The sequence below is a fragment of the Notolabrus celidotus genome, chromosome 15 (assembly GCF_009762535.1).
Source record: "Notolabrus celidotus isolate fNotCel1 chromosome 15, fNotCel1.pri, whole genome shotgun sequence".
NCBI classification, from domain to species: domain Eukaryota; kingdom Metazoa; phylum Chordata; class Actinopteri; order Labriformes; family Labridae; genus Notolabrus; species Notolabrus celidotus.
Window position 1 is genome coordinate 933,707 of NC_048286.1, and position 14,517 is coordinate 948,223.

At 42.5% G+C, this 14,517-nt stretch overlaps 1 protein-coding gene and 1 long non-coding RNA gene across 2 annotated transcripts; one reads left to right on the plus strand and one right to left on the minus strand.

Moving 5' to 3' along the window:
- Positions 1–51: 51 nt before the first annotated feature.
- LOC117826903 lies at positions 52–7,270 on the plus strand. The gene is made up of 2 exons (XR_004634107.1): positions 52–107; positions 6,943–7,270. It is a non-coding gene; the product is annotated as an uncharacterized LOC117826903 (long non-coding RNA).
- Positions 2,354–7,389, minus strand: LOC117826902 (E3 ubiquitin-protein ligase TRIM21-like). Its single transcript, XM_034703320.1, has 3 exons — positions 7,365–7,389; positions 6,991–7,182; positions 2,354–4,573 (listed from the first exon to the last, which is right to left on the minus strand). The coding sequence occupies exon 3, from the start codon at positions 4,562–4,564 to the stop codon at positions 2,915–2,917; it is 1,650 nt and encodes a 549-aa protein (XP_034559211.1). The 5' UTR covers positions 4,565–4,573; positions 6,991–7,182; positions 7,365–7,389; the 3' UTR covers positions 2,354–2,914.
- Positions 7,390–14,517: the final 7,128 nt, after the last annotated feature.

A 14,517-nucleotide genomic window follows, 5' to 3' on the forward strand; every position in this document is an offset into this window, starting at 1 on the left:
CGCCCTTATATGGGCATTGAAGGGGCTTATACCTATGCTAATTGGGAACGTCAAGCACAAGCTGCAAACTAACGAGGGTATGTCATCCATCAGATTTAAGAACACAGGTGAGAACTGTTCTCCTGTTTAAGAAGGGTACATGAATCTGACTTCTCTGAGGAACCTTCTTCAGTATAAATTTTATCTGAAGATGTTGGGGAATGAGGCCCGCTTAGATTTCTGATTTTCCTGAGCTGTGAGACTATGGGGCACATTTAGCTCCAAAACATCATAAAAATGTAGAGTGAATCTTGAAAAGTCACTTTTTTATCACATTTAGAGGAGTATATGTAATCTTCTTCACATTTAATTTTGTTGTGAAAATATATCAATTTAAAATCACTGTTAAATCCAAATGCTAAATATAAATATAAGTGTTAAATGTTTATTCTCAACGTTAAATATAAATGCTAAATGTTAAATATAAATGTTAGATATAAATATAAATGTTAAATATAAATCTAAATGTTAAATATAAATTGAAACGTTAAAAATAAATGTTAAATGTTTCTCTGCGATCCTTAATATTTAGCCCATATGCAAATTCAAACTGCTGCCTATCGGAAGTACCAAAATAATAGCTTCCTAACCGTAGATATCCTAACCATAGTCTGTCAGTACTGACTCCTACGGGTTATAGCCGGACTGCCCACTGTAAATGTTTTAAAGGCAGTTTTGGAGTCCACTAAGAGATTTCACAACACTCAGAGACAGAACTGACCCAGTCTATGGGACGGACAAGATAAGATGCTATTACTATGTTTGTATCACTTTATGAAGCTTTTATTTTGGTATTTCTGCTAGGCGGCAGAGTGGATTTACATATTAGCTAAATATTTAAGATCACAGAGCAACATTTTACATTTAGATTTAACATTGAACATTTAGATTACACATTTAGATTACGCATTTAACATTTATATAAAACATTTATATTAATATTTAACATTTGTATTTAAATTGATATTAATATTTAACATTTATATTTATTTAACATTTATATTTATATTTAACATTTATATTTATATTTAACATTTATCTTTATATTTAACATTTATATTTATTTAACATTTATATTTATATTTAACATTTATATTTAAATGTATATTAACATTTAACATTTATATTTCTATTTAAAATTTGTATTTAAATTTATATTTATATTTAACATTTATATTAATATTTAACATGTATATTTATATTTAACATTTATATTTAAATTTATATTAATATTTAACATTTATATTTATTCAACATTTATATGTATATTTAACATTTATATTTAAATGTATATTAATATTGAACATGTATATTTATATTAAACATTATATTTAAATTTATATTTAAATTTAACATTTATATTTAAATTTATATTTATATTTAACATTTATATTTAAATGTATATTAATATTTAAATTTATATTTATATTTAAATGTATATTAATATTTAAATTTATATTTATATTTAACATTTATATTTATATTTAACATTTGTATTTAAATTTATATTTATATTTAACATTTATATTAATATTTAACATGTATATTTATATTTAACATTTATATTTAAATTTATATTAATATTTAACATGTATATTTATTTAACATTTATATGTATATTTAACATTTATATTTAATTGTATATTAATATTGAACATGTATATTTATATTAAACATTATATTTAAATTTATATATATATTTAACATTCATATTTAAATTTATATTTATAATTAACATTTATTTTTAAATGTATATTAATATTTAACATTTATATTTATATTTAACATTTATATTTAAATGTATATTTATATTTAACATTTATATTTAAATGTATATTAATATTTAACATTTATATTTATATTTAAATTTATATTAAACATTTATATTTAATGTATATTAATATATAACATTTATATTTATATTTAACATTTAGATTAAACATTTAGATTTAACAGTGATTTTATCTTTATATATTTTCACAACTAAATTCAATGTGAAGAAGATCACAAATATTCCTCTAAATGTGATAAAAAAAGTGACTTTTAAAATTCACTCTACATTTTTATGAAGTTTTGGAGCTAAATGTTATTTTCACCGTGCACAACTTTACAAACGGCGCCCCATATAAGACACACATCAACATTACATGTCACAAATATGAGACCATGTTAAAGTTCTATTTTTGGAACCCTTTAGTGATATTGTAATTTGTTGAAACACATCTCCTCTGTTGTCTCTGTGTGACATTTGAAGCTTCACAAAGCACACTGAGCTGTCACATCCATGTCTCATTGAAATAATGTGGATACATCATGACTTTGTGAAATCATTCCTCCATTCTTTTATTTTCTGTTGACATGCAGAAGCATTGTTTTTGTTGAAGTCACTTCGAGGTTATAATAACGTTGGATAATGTGGGTAATGTTTACTGATGGAGTAAGGTTATCTACCCGAGTACAGAGGTACAATGTTTATACAGTTTACAGGAAGACATACTTATGACCACAAGTGTATTCATTTCATACCTGAACACAATCTGCCTCCTAACACGAGTGTTTGTAATCGTCATGAACCCCAACATGAACTTCTTTTGTTCTTAAACGTCACCACAGCCTGTAGTCTGGAACAGAGCTCTGCACCGTGCTGAGGCGGTCTGGAGCTTGTCCCGCCTGGCGTGCACACCGGCCTGCCGTCTCAAAGACGCACTTCACATTATAAACGTGTTCTCTGAATGTGCAGACATGATGTCAGGCACAGAGAGGTGAGAGGAACTTAACATTTGAACACAGTGAGATTAACGTTGGAACAAATCAGGAATACAGAGAGACCTTAAAACAAGGCAGCGTCACAGAGTCCAGTCCACTTTGAGTGTTTCTAATCCGTGATGTGGACAGGTGAGATTATCAGGGGGTCAGAGTTTGCTCCACCATGATCCAAACCGGGACTGAAGAACGGACAGAGCTCCTCTGTGAAGCTGCAGTCAGTGAACGAGTACACATGAGCCCCAGCCTCCACGTTATAGAACGAGACCAGACCCTCCTCGTAGCTCACAAACACCCCCACCCTCTGAGGTCGGGAGTCCAGATTGAGGCTGAACACGGGGCTGGAGAAAGTCAGGAACTCATTTCCACTCCTCAACCCCACAGACCAGTACCCGTGCACGGGGCTCAGTGGGATTATCCCCTTCCTGTTCACAGACTTGTTGACCACTCCCAGAGTCCAGTCCGTCTTCCCTGAAACCTGAACCTCGTAGTAAAATCTCCCCGTGGAGAAACTCTGCTGCGCCACAACATTAGCATAAAGAGAAAACCTGTCGGGGTTGTCTGGCAGCTCCTTCCTCACCCCCCCACACCGGACCTCTTTGTTATCATCAGAGACCACCAACCAGGGATTGGCTGTTTGAGGGTCAAGGATCAAGTCCACTGCAAACTGCTGGGCTCTCTTCACCCTGGACTTAAGAGGCAGCTGCTGCTTCTCTCTGCTGAAAGCTTCCTCCAGCTCAGCCACAGCTTTCCCCACAGTGCCCTCATATGTCGGCAGACAGACCCTGACCTTAGTCCAGTTCTTAGTGCAGTCTACTGTAGGCCTCATGGAGCTGAAGTTCTGCAGGAGGAGGAGGTGGTCCTGGGTGTGTGTGAGCTGTTTCACCTGAGCAGTTTGCCTGGTGAGCGCATAGATCTCCTGTTCCAGTTCTGTGATGACGCCGTCAGTCTCTTGCTCGGCCGTCTTCCGTCTCTCTTCGATCACCTCGATGAGCTCGTTCAGGCTCCTCTCGGCGGTCTGCGACACAAGAGTGAAGATCCTGACACCGTCTGCGATCGCGCTCTCTGCGTCCTCCTTACTGACGCTCTTCAAACACTTCATCTGCTGGAGCTTCAGTCGTCTCTGCTGAATCATCTGCTGGACCTCAGCATCCTCATCCTCCAGCTGGGTCTTCTTTGCTTCAAACTCATCTTTCAGAGACGTAATGTTGTGACCCATGTGTTCTGAAACGGTGCAGTTAGAGCACACGCAGATCTGGTCCGACTTACAGAACAGATCCAGTGGTTTCTTGTGTTTTGAACACACCCTGGCGTCCAGGTTCTCCACAGGATCAGTCAGCTGATGTCTCTTCAGGGAGTCTGCCGTCATATGAGGATCTATGTGGATACCACAGTAGGAGGCAAGACAAGTCAAGCAGGACTTCATGGCCTTTAGTTTGGGCCCGGTGCAGACGTCACAGGGGATCTCTCCCGGTTTGGCCACTTTGATTTCCGGGTCTCTGCGGCTCTTCTTGGCAGCAGACTGTCTGAACTCTGCAGCCATCTCAGAGATGAACGTGTTGACGGTCAGCTCGGGCCTCAGTTTGAACTGTTTTTTACACATGGGACAGTGGTACTTAGCGTGGTTAATGTTCCAGTGCTGTGTGATGCACATTTTGCAGAAGTTGTGTCCACATGGGATGGTGACAGGCTCGTTGAAAACATCCAGACAGATGCAGCACAGAAACTGGTCCTCAGACAGCACGCAGCTGGCAGCTGACATGTCGGCACGCTGGGAACAAAAGTGAAAGAGACGTTACTGCACGCATTAGACCAGCCTTCAGTTTATAATCCTTGAGCTTTTATAAAAGAGGAATCACTGGAGCTTTAACAGCACACCTCATGTAAAGTCAAAGCTTGATCTGTAAGGTAACTGGACTGTTAGAAATCCTTGAAGATGTTTCACCTCTCCTTTGAAAGGCTTCTTCAGTTTCGACCAGAGCTAGAGAATAAAAGCCTCTAAAGGCCTTTTTTCAACCGCAGGAACTTTACCCCCTGAAAAGCCCCTGCTTGGGGGGGTACGACTTTTCAAAGGTCCTGGGACTTTCGAGCTGAACTTGTCAGTGTTCAAGACAGTGTTGAATGTTGGAGACAAATGTTGTCTTAGTCCACCACCTCTGTTAAGAGAAGGGTATTCACGTTTAACAAAGATGGCTTCCTTGACCCCTCTTTCATATCAACGCTCTTCTCTGTCCAGGATCTGAACCTTGCTGTCCTCAAAGGAGTGTCTCCTGGCCTGAGGAGGCCATACAGTGTAACAAAGACTGCAGGGGACGGTACATTGGAGAAATTAAACAACCTCTCCACAGACGCATGAAACCAACACAGAAGAGCCAGCTCCTCAGGCCAGGACTTACATCTGGACCTCAAGGACAAGGGGCAAAGGTGCATTTGGACCGAGAGTCCCGGGGTCTTTAGCCCCAAGAACTACTTTCCCCTGAACTAAAAGGTTTCTGTGCCCCCATTGTTGTCTGCGTTTCGACAGCGGGCTGAAGTCCTGGGTAGATTGTATGGAGGAAAAAAGTAAATGCACTACACCACCAGACCAGTAGAGGGCAGTAACACAAAGAGGAATGCCGATCATCACAGATGACACCATAGAAGCAGACGGACAGGCAGGTATCATTATGAGCAACACAACAGTTAGCCTGTTAGCATGAAGAGACTCAGCTGGTCTGTTTTAGATGGTGCTATATTTCATCACAGATGGATTCACTGAATCAACACGTGAGAGGAGATAAGCGCGAGTAGCAAAGACGTTTCAACACGGCTTTAAAATCCTTTTGAACTCAAAAAGCCGTGACAGAGATCAGCCGGTGTTTTGGTTTAAACAGCGACCCTGTTAACTGGAGACTCTCAGCCGGATGGATCCCTCATAAACGTCTTTAGACGATCATTAAATATCTGATGAGGATATTTTGAAATCTTAATAAAAACTAAACTAGTTTGCATTCCCAGGAACTCCCTCTGTGTTTCAACAGCTGTGTAAACTCCACAAACACTGACACGTTCAGCTGAAGGTCTCCAGTTTACAGGGTCACTTTTAAAACCGGAACACCGGGAGGAGAGACGCATTCACGGTGGGCTGAGAGAAGACTACTGTTACAAGCTGCTAAATCAAGAGAATCACAGCTTCTTCTTTTGAAAAGTACACACACATACAAAAAAGATAGAACAAATAAAAACTAATGAAAGAAAGAGAAATCAAGAGAAACACAGATGTGTGTGATGTTATTGTGGACGGAGGGAGGAATAAAAACACTGCAGGTTAATCTACCAATCAGACACATTCAGCATCGCAGGCCCTGCCCCCCGAAAGTCCTGGGACCTTTGAAAAGTACAACCCCCCTAGCAGGGGGTTTTTAGGTTGAAGCCGGTCGAAACGCACATAGTTCATAGTTCAAGATCCTGGACAGAGAAGAGTGTTTGTATGAAAGAGGGGTCAAGGAAGCAATCTATGTTAAGCTCGAACATCCTTTTCTTAACAGAGGTGGTGGTCTAAGACAACATTTGTCTCTAAACTTTAATGCTGTCTTGAATTCTTTCTCAAAACAAGTAAGGCCAGACTCACACCAGAGACCATGTGACCCTTATGACCCACAGAGGTACTGAACGACAGCCAGGAGGTCAGCAAATGACTGTAAATGACAGTCATTTGAAGTGAAACCTCTAGTCCAGCCTTATGGATCAAACTTTGAATTACCCTGACCTGGGGGACTGAGAGTCCTCATTGACAGCTCATGTAGAAAGAGTTAATCTGACACACTATCTTGAGTCAGATTAGTGTGGAGACGTTTTATCAGGTCAGGAAACAGACTGAATTTAATACTGAAGACTCTTTGTGAGCTACAAACAGAAACCAGACAATCAGGAAGAAGGCAGATTGTTGTGTGTTAGTAATGTGTGAGCACAAACACCAGGTCGGACCAGATCAACACCTGGCAGCACAGACTTCACAGATCCATCATGAATTAAAATTCATCACACTTTATTCTGTTTTAATGCTCTTTGTTGTGAAGTGTAATAATGAAGCTTGAGTGTGTGTTCAGCACTATGAACTTCCTCTGTGTTGGTGATAAATAAAGCCTCTCCTGCACACAGGTATCAGTGTGCACGTGTGCAGGAGTGTGTCTCTGTGACCTACTGTACCTTCAAACAGGGAGGAGATGTTGGAGCCGAGCAGCCTGAAGATCTTTGTGGAGTTTATTAATCCTCAGAGACTCACACGGCTGGAGCTCAGGACCGTCTCACTCAGAGTCAGAAACAAGGAAGTGTTCCACAGGCTCCACCCCTCTCTCAGTAAACTGTATCAGAGCCATTTATAGACCTCCTCTGTTTGTCCTGTTTGGTTTACAGTAAAGACACATGTTACTGGACTTTAATAACACAGTAATAAAGACTGTTAACGTCCTGGTTTCATGAAGGTAAACTGAGAAACACTTTTCATTTTTGTGCTGCATGTTTACGCTCCATGAGAGGAAATGAGAGTCATGCATCTTATTGTTTGTGAAAATAATGCTCACTCATAATGAAGCTGATCCTGGATCTGAAGACTGCTGCATGAAGACGGGTAGTTGTGTTCTTTACAAAGAGAATCACAATCTGATGAGGTTTGTAAAAGTCCCCTTTAATCCTCTATCTGCTCCATTTCCACCGTCCTGACGCGACCTGAAAGTCATCATTAACTGTCTGTTAATGGTTTAATGGAGCCACAGCACATTCTCACACATCAAATAAAAGGCTGCACATAAAGGAGGTGGTTTTATTAGGTATAGAAAGAGAAAGTAAATGTTTGTGACTTCAGTCCGAAAGTAAGAGTCTATGTAGGAGTGCGGAAAGTACCTGAAACGCCACGAAGAAGGAAGTGATGTTACACCCTGATGGTCTAAGTGAGTCTATGCTGAACATATTTACTAAACAAAGTGTGTGTAATGAGTGCTGTAGGCGTGTGTGTGAAAGCCTGAGTGTGTGAGGGAATGAAAAAGAAGAAAACGCCGCCCACACAGGGAGAGAGAGAGCAGATGTGTGGAGTGACACAGCTCCCTGTGGAGAGGAGAACATGTCTCAGTCTGCAGAGGGCCCTCGTGTACTGTTTCCCACAATGCACAGCGCTAATGTTCCACTCCTGCTTTTTTCTGCATATGATGGGGGCACTCAGTTTTTAGGTGCATTAGCACCACCTACTGTGTCGGAACCAGACGTTCAACGGTTCACAAATGAAACTCCGGTAATGTTCATGTCTGTGAAAATTAGAAAATTCCATAAACCACTTCTTAACTTTTTTAATCACAAGTGATGCTAAGGAAGAAGTTTATCCATCAGCCTGTCCGTTGTTCACTTAAAATGTTTACCACATACTACCTTCAAGCATGCAGCACATACTGCATACTGCATACTGCATTCGTAGGTAGCATGTAGCACCATACCTGCCAACATTGGACTGTGAAAAATAGGGAGGTTTTCTGGAGTGTGGTAAAATCAGCCTATACCCAGCAACCCTGTCCATATATAACCCTGAACTACAGATGAATACATTTAATAAACGGATATGTAAGTCATTACTTTAAATGTCTCTTCATTTCAAGGTGTGCAGTAACATATAACAATGAAAACATACAACATTTAAAAAATCCATGTCTTATAAATATGATAAAATTCATCAACATGTTGAAGAGTGAGAGTAGAGTGAGCCACTGCAGTGAGGAGTAACACTAACATACTCCAGGTAGAGGGGTTTGTATTGACACCATATTTTGATGTTAACATCATTATAGTATCATTTCAATGAAGGAGTCTCTGTAACATGGATCTACATCTCTATGTGCTTCTTAAAGTCATTTATCTGGGTCCTTTAAATCTTATTTATTACCTACAGCTAAATGTGATCTGACCTACAGTAACCTCTGCATCCTCAGCCTCTGCTGCTTTCTGCTCTTTATTTAAAGAAGGAAGAGATTTCCTCTGCATCTCCACCTGAGGTTATCAGGTAGAGTTTAGTGATGTCATAACTTCACCTGTGATATTGTGATAGTGACACTGTCAGCACTCTGTCATCAGATCAGAGGATCCTATTAAAACATTTAGCAAAACAATTAAATGAAGGTTTTTAAAAGAAATGATGGTATTAATCTGATGGGGCACATGCCATAGAAGTCAGGGGACACTCCTTTGATTGACATCAACGTGAAATAGGGAGATTATCTGGAGAAATAACAACTCTGGAGTACAGTGGGAGAGTAAGTTAAAAAGCGGGAGACTCACGCCTAAATCGGGAGTGTTGACAGGTTTGGTAGCAGGCGGTTTCAAAAACATCCGAAGATTTATGATGAGGGTGACACGGGGCCTTGGTGTATCTCATCACCTGATGAGGACCCCGCCTTGACCCGGACCTGCAGCTGAAAGAAGAACCAGCAGAGCAGGAACACCTGGAGGTGTGGAGGGGTTGAAGTAACATCTTCAAACCTCAGAGATAGAAACAGCAGCCTGTGAAGGCCTCAGATAAAAGTGCATGTAACAAAATAAAAAGGATTAAAACATGTAGATGTGAAAATAAGTAAGTAATGAGTACGGGTTGATGCAGGGGTTCCCAAACTCAGAACGAAGACTTGTGACCCCCTCTGTCCCTCCAGGTGAATATGTGTTACATAATCATTTAGCTGGTCTGCAAAAGTCACCTTCACATGTAGTTAATTACCACTCTGTCTGTATCCTTACAATATATGGTAATGTGATAATATGGACTCAGTCACAGATCTAACTGTCATACACAGGTTAATACAGAGAAGATCCTTCTCCAACACACCGGTTGAGTTTAGCTGTTGTCAGAACCAGTACAAAAAATTGTCTCTACATGAAACCAGAGTTAGCTTTCCTTTCAAAGCTTCAGTCAGAGTGACTCAACAGCCGGAGGGCACAAAAGCAATCACTGAAAACGAGATTAAAAGAGAGACTGGACTGAAGAGGAAGATTCATCAAAAGAGACTGGACCATTGGCAGCTGGTCTAGGGGGGGCTATAACTCCAAAATATTAAAGGTGACATATCATGCAAAATTGACTTTTTAATGGTTCTCTACCTGAAATATGTTTCCCTGGCATGTCTACAAACCCCCCGAGAATGAAAAAAATCCATTCTGCCCCTGTTCTGATTTCTCCACCTTTCTGTAAATGTGTGTGAAACGAGCCGTTTCAGACTTCCGTGTTTTTGTTACGTAACAACAATATCCGGTCTGTCACGGAGTCAGAGCTCGGAGCTTGTTCAGACCATAGACTGTATAAAATACAACTCAACCCCTCCTCTGTTTTTCATTACCTGCACACACGTGTGCTAACAAGGAGCTTAGGAGGGAGGCATGCTAGTTGTAGGCTGTCTTAATAAACACAAAGGTCGGTTTTACTCCCCACGTCTGCAGATTTGAAGATCTAGTGGAGGATTTTTATTTATCATGGATAAGTTCTAGCGCTAGTTAGCATAGCTACATAGCTACATGTTTGTAGCTGTGTACCAAGACACACGTCTACATACTGACAAATAAAACAACAAGAAACACTAAATCTGTGACCAATCCTGCAGAAAAGGTCCCGCTGCCTTTCTGGCAGAGGTCGGTTTAACTCCCCACGTCTGCAGATTTGAAGATCTAGTGGATGATTTTTATTTGTCATGGATAAGTGCTAGTACTAGTTAGCATAGCCACATAGCTACATGTTCATAGCTGTAGCTGTAGCTGTGTACCAAGACACACGTCGACATACTGATAAATAAAACAACAAGAAACACTAAATCTATGACCAATGGTTCAGAAAGGTCCTGCTCCAGGCGCCTCTCCGTCAGGATCAGATTCTGGATCAGATTCAGAGGGTTGAAGTAACGTGATCTCTGAGCAGCCGTGTATATTCAGCCAACATGTAAACATTAGATCAACGTGCTGGACAGCCGAGGCACATCCACTTCCTGAGGGGGCGTGGTCAGAGGGAAAACAGAGTGTTCTGAGGAGGACTGAAGAAGAGAGTTTTTCAGGTAGACCAAAATCTGATTTCAAAGTGTTTTTTGAGCATAAACTTTAAAGACATGTTTTGGGGACCTCTTAGACCAATATATATTGATGAAAAAAGCGTGATATGTCACCTTTAAGCAACATGTCCTAAGGTATCACACCACAGAACTTCACACAGTCTATTACTTTAGATAGGATGAGCCTGTTTTAGTCAACCTCCTCATTGTGCTTACAGATCCCTCTCCTGGAGCCTTCATCAAGCTGACATGAAATGTTTCTTTTTCCAAACATGGCTCGTCACAGAGCATTTTCATATGGATCCCAGTTTGTTCATGCTTCTTTGTCGTTTCTGAAAAGTGCTTCAAATCACTAATACCTGTCTTAATCCATGCTGGGTCAGATCCTGACGTTTGAAAAAGGAGGTAGGGAAAGCAGAATAAAGCATTAGCCTCACTACATGCAGTTAGCCAAGCCTTGTTGCTGAACCAGGTCCTGGAAAAAGACCTGGGGCCTCATGTACAAAGACTTGCGTGGATTTCCTACTGAAACATGGTGTAGGCTCAAATCCAGAAAACATCATACGCACAAAAATATCCAGATGTATGAATATGTGCCAAGGATCAACAGCTGTAGAAATGTGTGTACACCAGCCATGAAGTTGGCGTGAGGCACCGCACATTTCCATGGTCATTTCAATCTTGATACATCTGAACTTTGCTGTAAAAAAAACGCACCCTTACATGAGGCCCGGGTGTATTGTCTCCCTCTGTCTTTGGACTGCTGATTAATGGTGATGTTAGGCTGATCAGGTCTGCGCTCTTTCACGTGGAGCTTCTCCTGGTACGTTCTCCTCTCAAAGGTGATGTCTGAAGTGATCTCACTGAATGATTTCATTTCTCTTTCTCCATTCTGCATCTCTGTCCGATCGTCTCAAACTCGACCAGGCTTGACCTGTCGATCAGACGCACTTTATGACAGACGGCTGTGACGTCGGCCCCGTCCAGCTGCATTCAGCTCTGGGCGCAGGGAAGGTGCGCCCACATGGTCCTATCTCTTGTATTGAAGAGGAGCTACTGTGTGTGTACAACTTTTAACCAGAGTCTATGGACAAAGATTTCTGAGCCCAGGACAAAAACATGTCATCAATCAGACAACACAGATGAAGGAAACAACTTTACTCATCATTAACTATATCATATGTATCTTGCTCATCTAAAAATATATATATACATATAGATCAGAATATTAATTTATCATTTCATTTTAATTTAATTTGTTTATGTCTTACTGAAGGTGTGATGGGGCGGCAAGCGATCGCCCTCTATTGGCCAGCTGCCCCTGGACTGAACTGAAGAGGAAGATTCATTAGTGTGTGTAGGGAGAAACAGGAGTGTGTGAAGAGGAAGAGGAGTGTGTGCAAGGAGGAAGAGGAGGGTGTGTAGGGAGGAAGAGGAGTGTGTGCAGGGAGGAAGAGGAGTGTGTGCAGGGAGGAAGAGGAGGGTGTGTAGGGAGGAAGAGGAGGGTGTGTAGGGAGGAAGAGGAGTGTGTGCAGGGAAGAAGAGGAGTGTGTGCAGGGAGGAAGAGGAGGGTGTGTAGGGAGGAAGAGGAGTGTGTGCAGGGAGGAAGAGGAGTGTGTGAAGGGAGGAAGAGGAGTGTGTGCAGGGAGGAAGAGGAGGGTGTGCAGGGAAGAAGAGGAGTGTGTGAAGAGGGAGAGGAGTGTATGCAGGGAGGAAGAGGAGTGTGTGTAGGGTGACAGAGGAGTGTGTCTAGGGTGCAAGAGGAGTGTGTGCAGGGAGGAAGAGGAGTGTGTGACCGGAAGAAGGGGAGTGTGTGTAGGGAGAAAGAGGAGTTTGTGAAGAGGAAGATGAGTGTGTGTAGGGAGGAAGAGGAGTGTGTGTAGGGAGGAAGAGGAGTGTGTGCAGGGAGACAGAGAAGTGTGTGAAGAGGAAGAGGAGTGTGTGTAGGGAGGAAGAGGAGTGTGTGTAGGGTGGAAGAGGAGTTTATGTAGGGAGGAATTGTGAGTAGGGAGGAAGAGGAGTGTGTGTCGGGAAGTGTAGGGAGGAAGAGGAGTGTGTGTCGGGAAGAAGGGGAGTGTGTGTAGGGAGGAAGAGGAGTGTGTGTCGGGAAGAAGGGGAGTGTGTGTAGGGAGGAAGAGGAGTGTGTGTCGGGAAGAAGGGGAGTGTGTGTAGGGAGGAACAGGAGTGTGTGAAGAGGAAGAGGAGTGTGTGTAGGGAGGAAGAGGAGGGTGTGCAAAGGAAGAGGACGGGTGTGAAGGGAGGAAGAGGACGGGTGTGCAGGGAGGAAGAGGAGTGTGTGCAGGGAGGAAGAGGAGAGTGTGCAGGGAGGAAGAGGAGTTTGTGCAGGGAGGAAGAGGAGTGTGTGACCGGAAGAAGGGGAGTGTGTGCAGGGAGAAAGAGAAAGAGGAGTGTGTGAATAGGAAGAGGAGGGTGTGTAGGGAGGAAGAGGAGTGTGTACAGGGAGGAAGAGGAGTGTGCACCCAGAAGAAGGGGAATGTGTGTAGGGAGAAAGAGGAGTGTGTGAAGAGGAAGATGAGTGTGTGCAGGGAGGAAGAGGAGGGTGTGTAGGGAGGAAGAGGAATGTGTGCAGGGAGGAAGAGGAGGGTGTGCAGGGAGGAAGAGGAGGGTGTGCAGGGAGGAAGAGGAGGGTGTGCAGGGAGGAAGAGGAGTGTGTGTAGGTAGAAAGAGGAGTGTGTGTAGGTAGGAAGAGGAGTATGTGTAGGTAGGAAGAGGAGTGTGTGTAGGGAGGAAGAGGAGTATATGCAGGGAGGAAAAGGAGTGTGTGTAGGGGGACAGAGAAGTGTGTCTAGGGTGCAAGAGGAGTGTGTGCAGGGAGGAAGAGGAGTGTGTGACCGGAAGAAGGGGAGTGTGTGTAGGGAGAAAGAGGAGTTTGTGAAGAGGAAGATGAGTGTGTGTAGGGAGGAAGAGGAGTGTGTGCAGGGAGGAAGAGGAGTGTGTGACCGGAAGAAGGGGAGTGTGTGTAGGGAGAAAGAGGAGTTTGTGAAGAGGAAGATGAGTGTGTGTAGGGAGGAAGAGGAGTGTGTGTAGGGAGGAAGAGGAGTGTGTGCAGGGAGACGGAGAAGTGTGTGAAGAGGAAGAGGAGTGTGTGTAGGGAGGAAGAGGAGTGTGTGTAGGGTGGAAGAGGAGTTTATGTAGGGAGGAATTGTGAGTAGGGAGGAAGAGGAGTGTGTGTCGGGAAGTGTAGGGAGGAAGAGGAGTGTGTGTCGGGAAGAAGGGGAGTGTGTGTAGGGAGGAAGAGGAGTGTGTGTCGGGAAGAAGGGGAGTGTGTGTAGGGAGGAACAGGAGTGTGTGAAGAGGAAGAGGAGTGTGTGAAGAGGAAGAGGAGGGTGTGTAGGGAGGAAGAGGAGTGTGTGTGCAGGGAGGAAGAGGAGTGTGTGTGCAGGGAGGAAGAGGAGTGTGTGCAGGGAGGAAGAGGAGGGTGTGTTGGGAGGAAGAGGAGTGTGTGAAGAGGAAGAGAAGGGTGAGCTCTCTCAGATGAGCTGAGGCTCACAGGAGGAAGCAGCTGAACGATGAAGGAGGAGGATCTAGGACAAACTGGCGACTCGCTCGGTGAGCGTTGATCTCTGCTCTCATCACGGGGACGCTCCACTGCTTCAGTGACGACAGGATGGAGGGATGAGGAAGGAGGACTAAAGGAAAGAGAGGA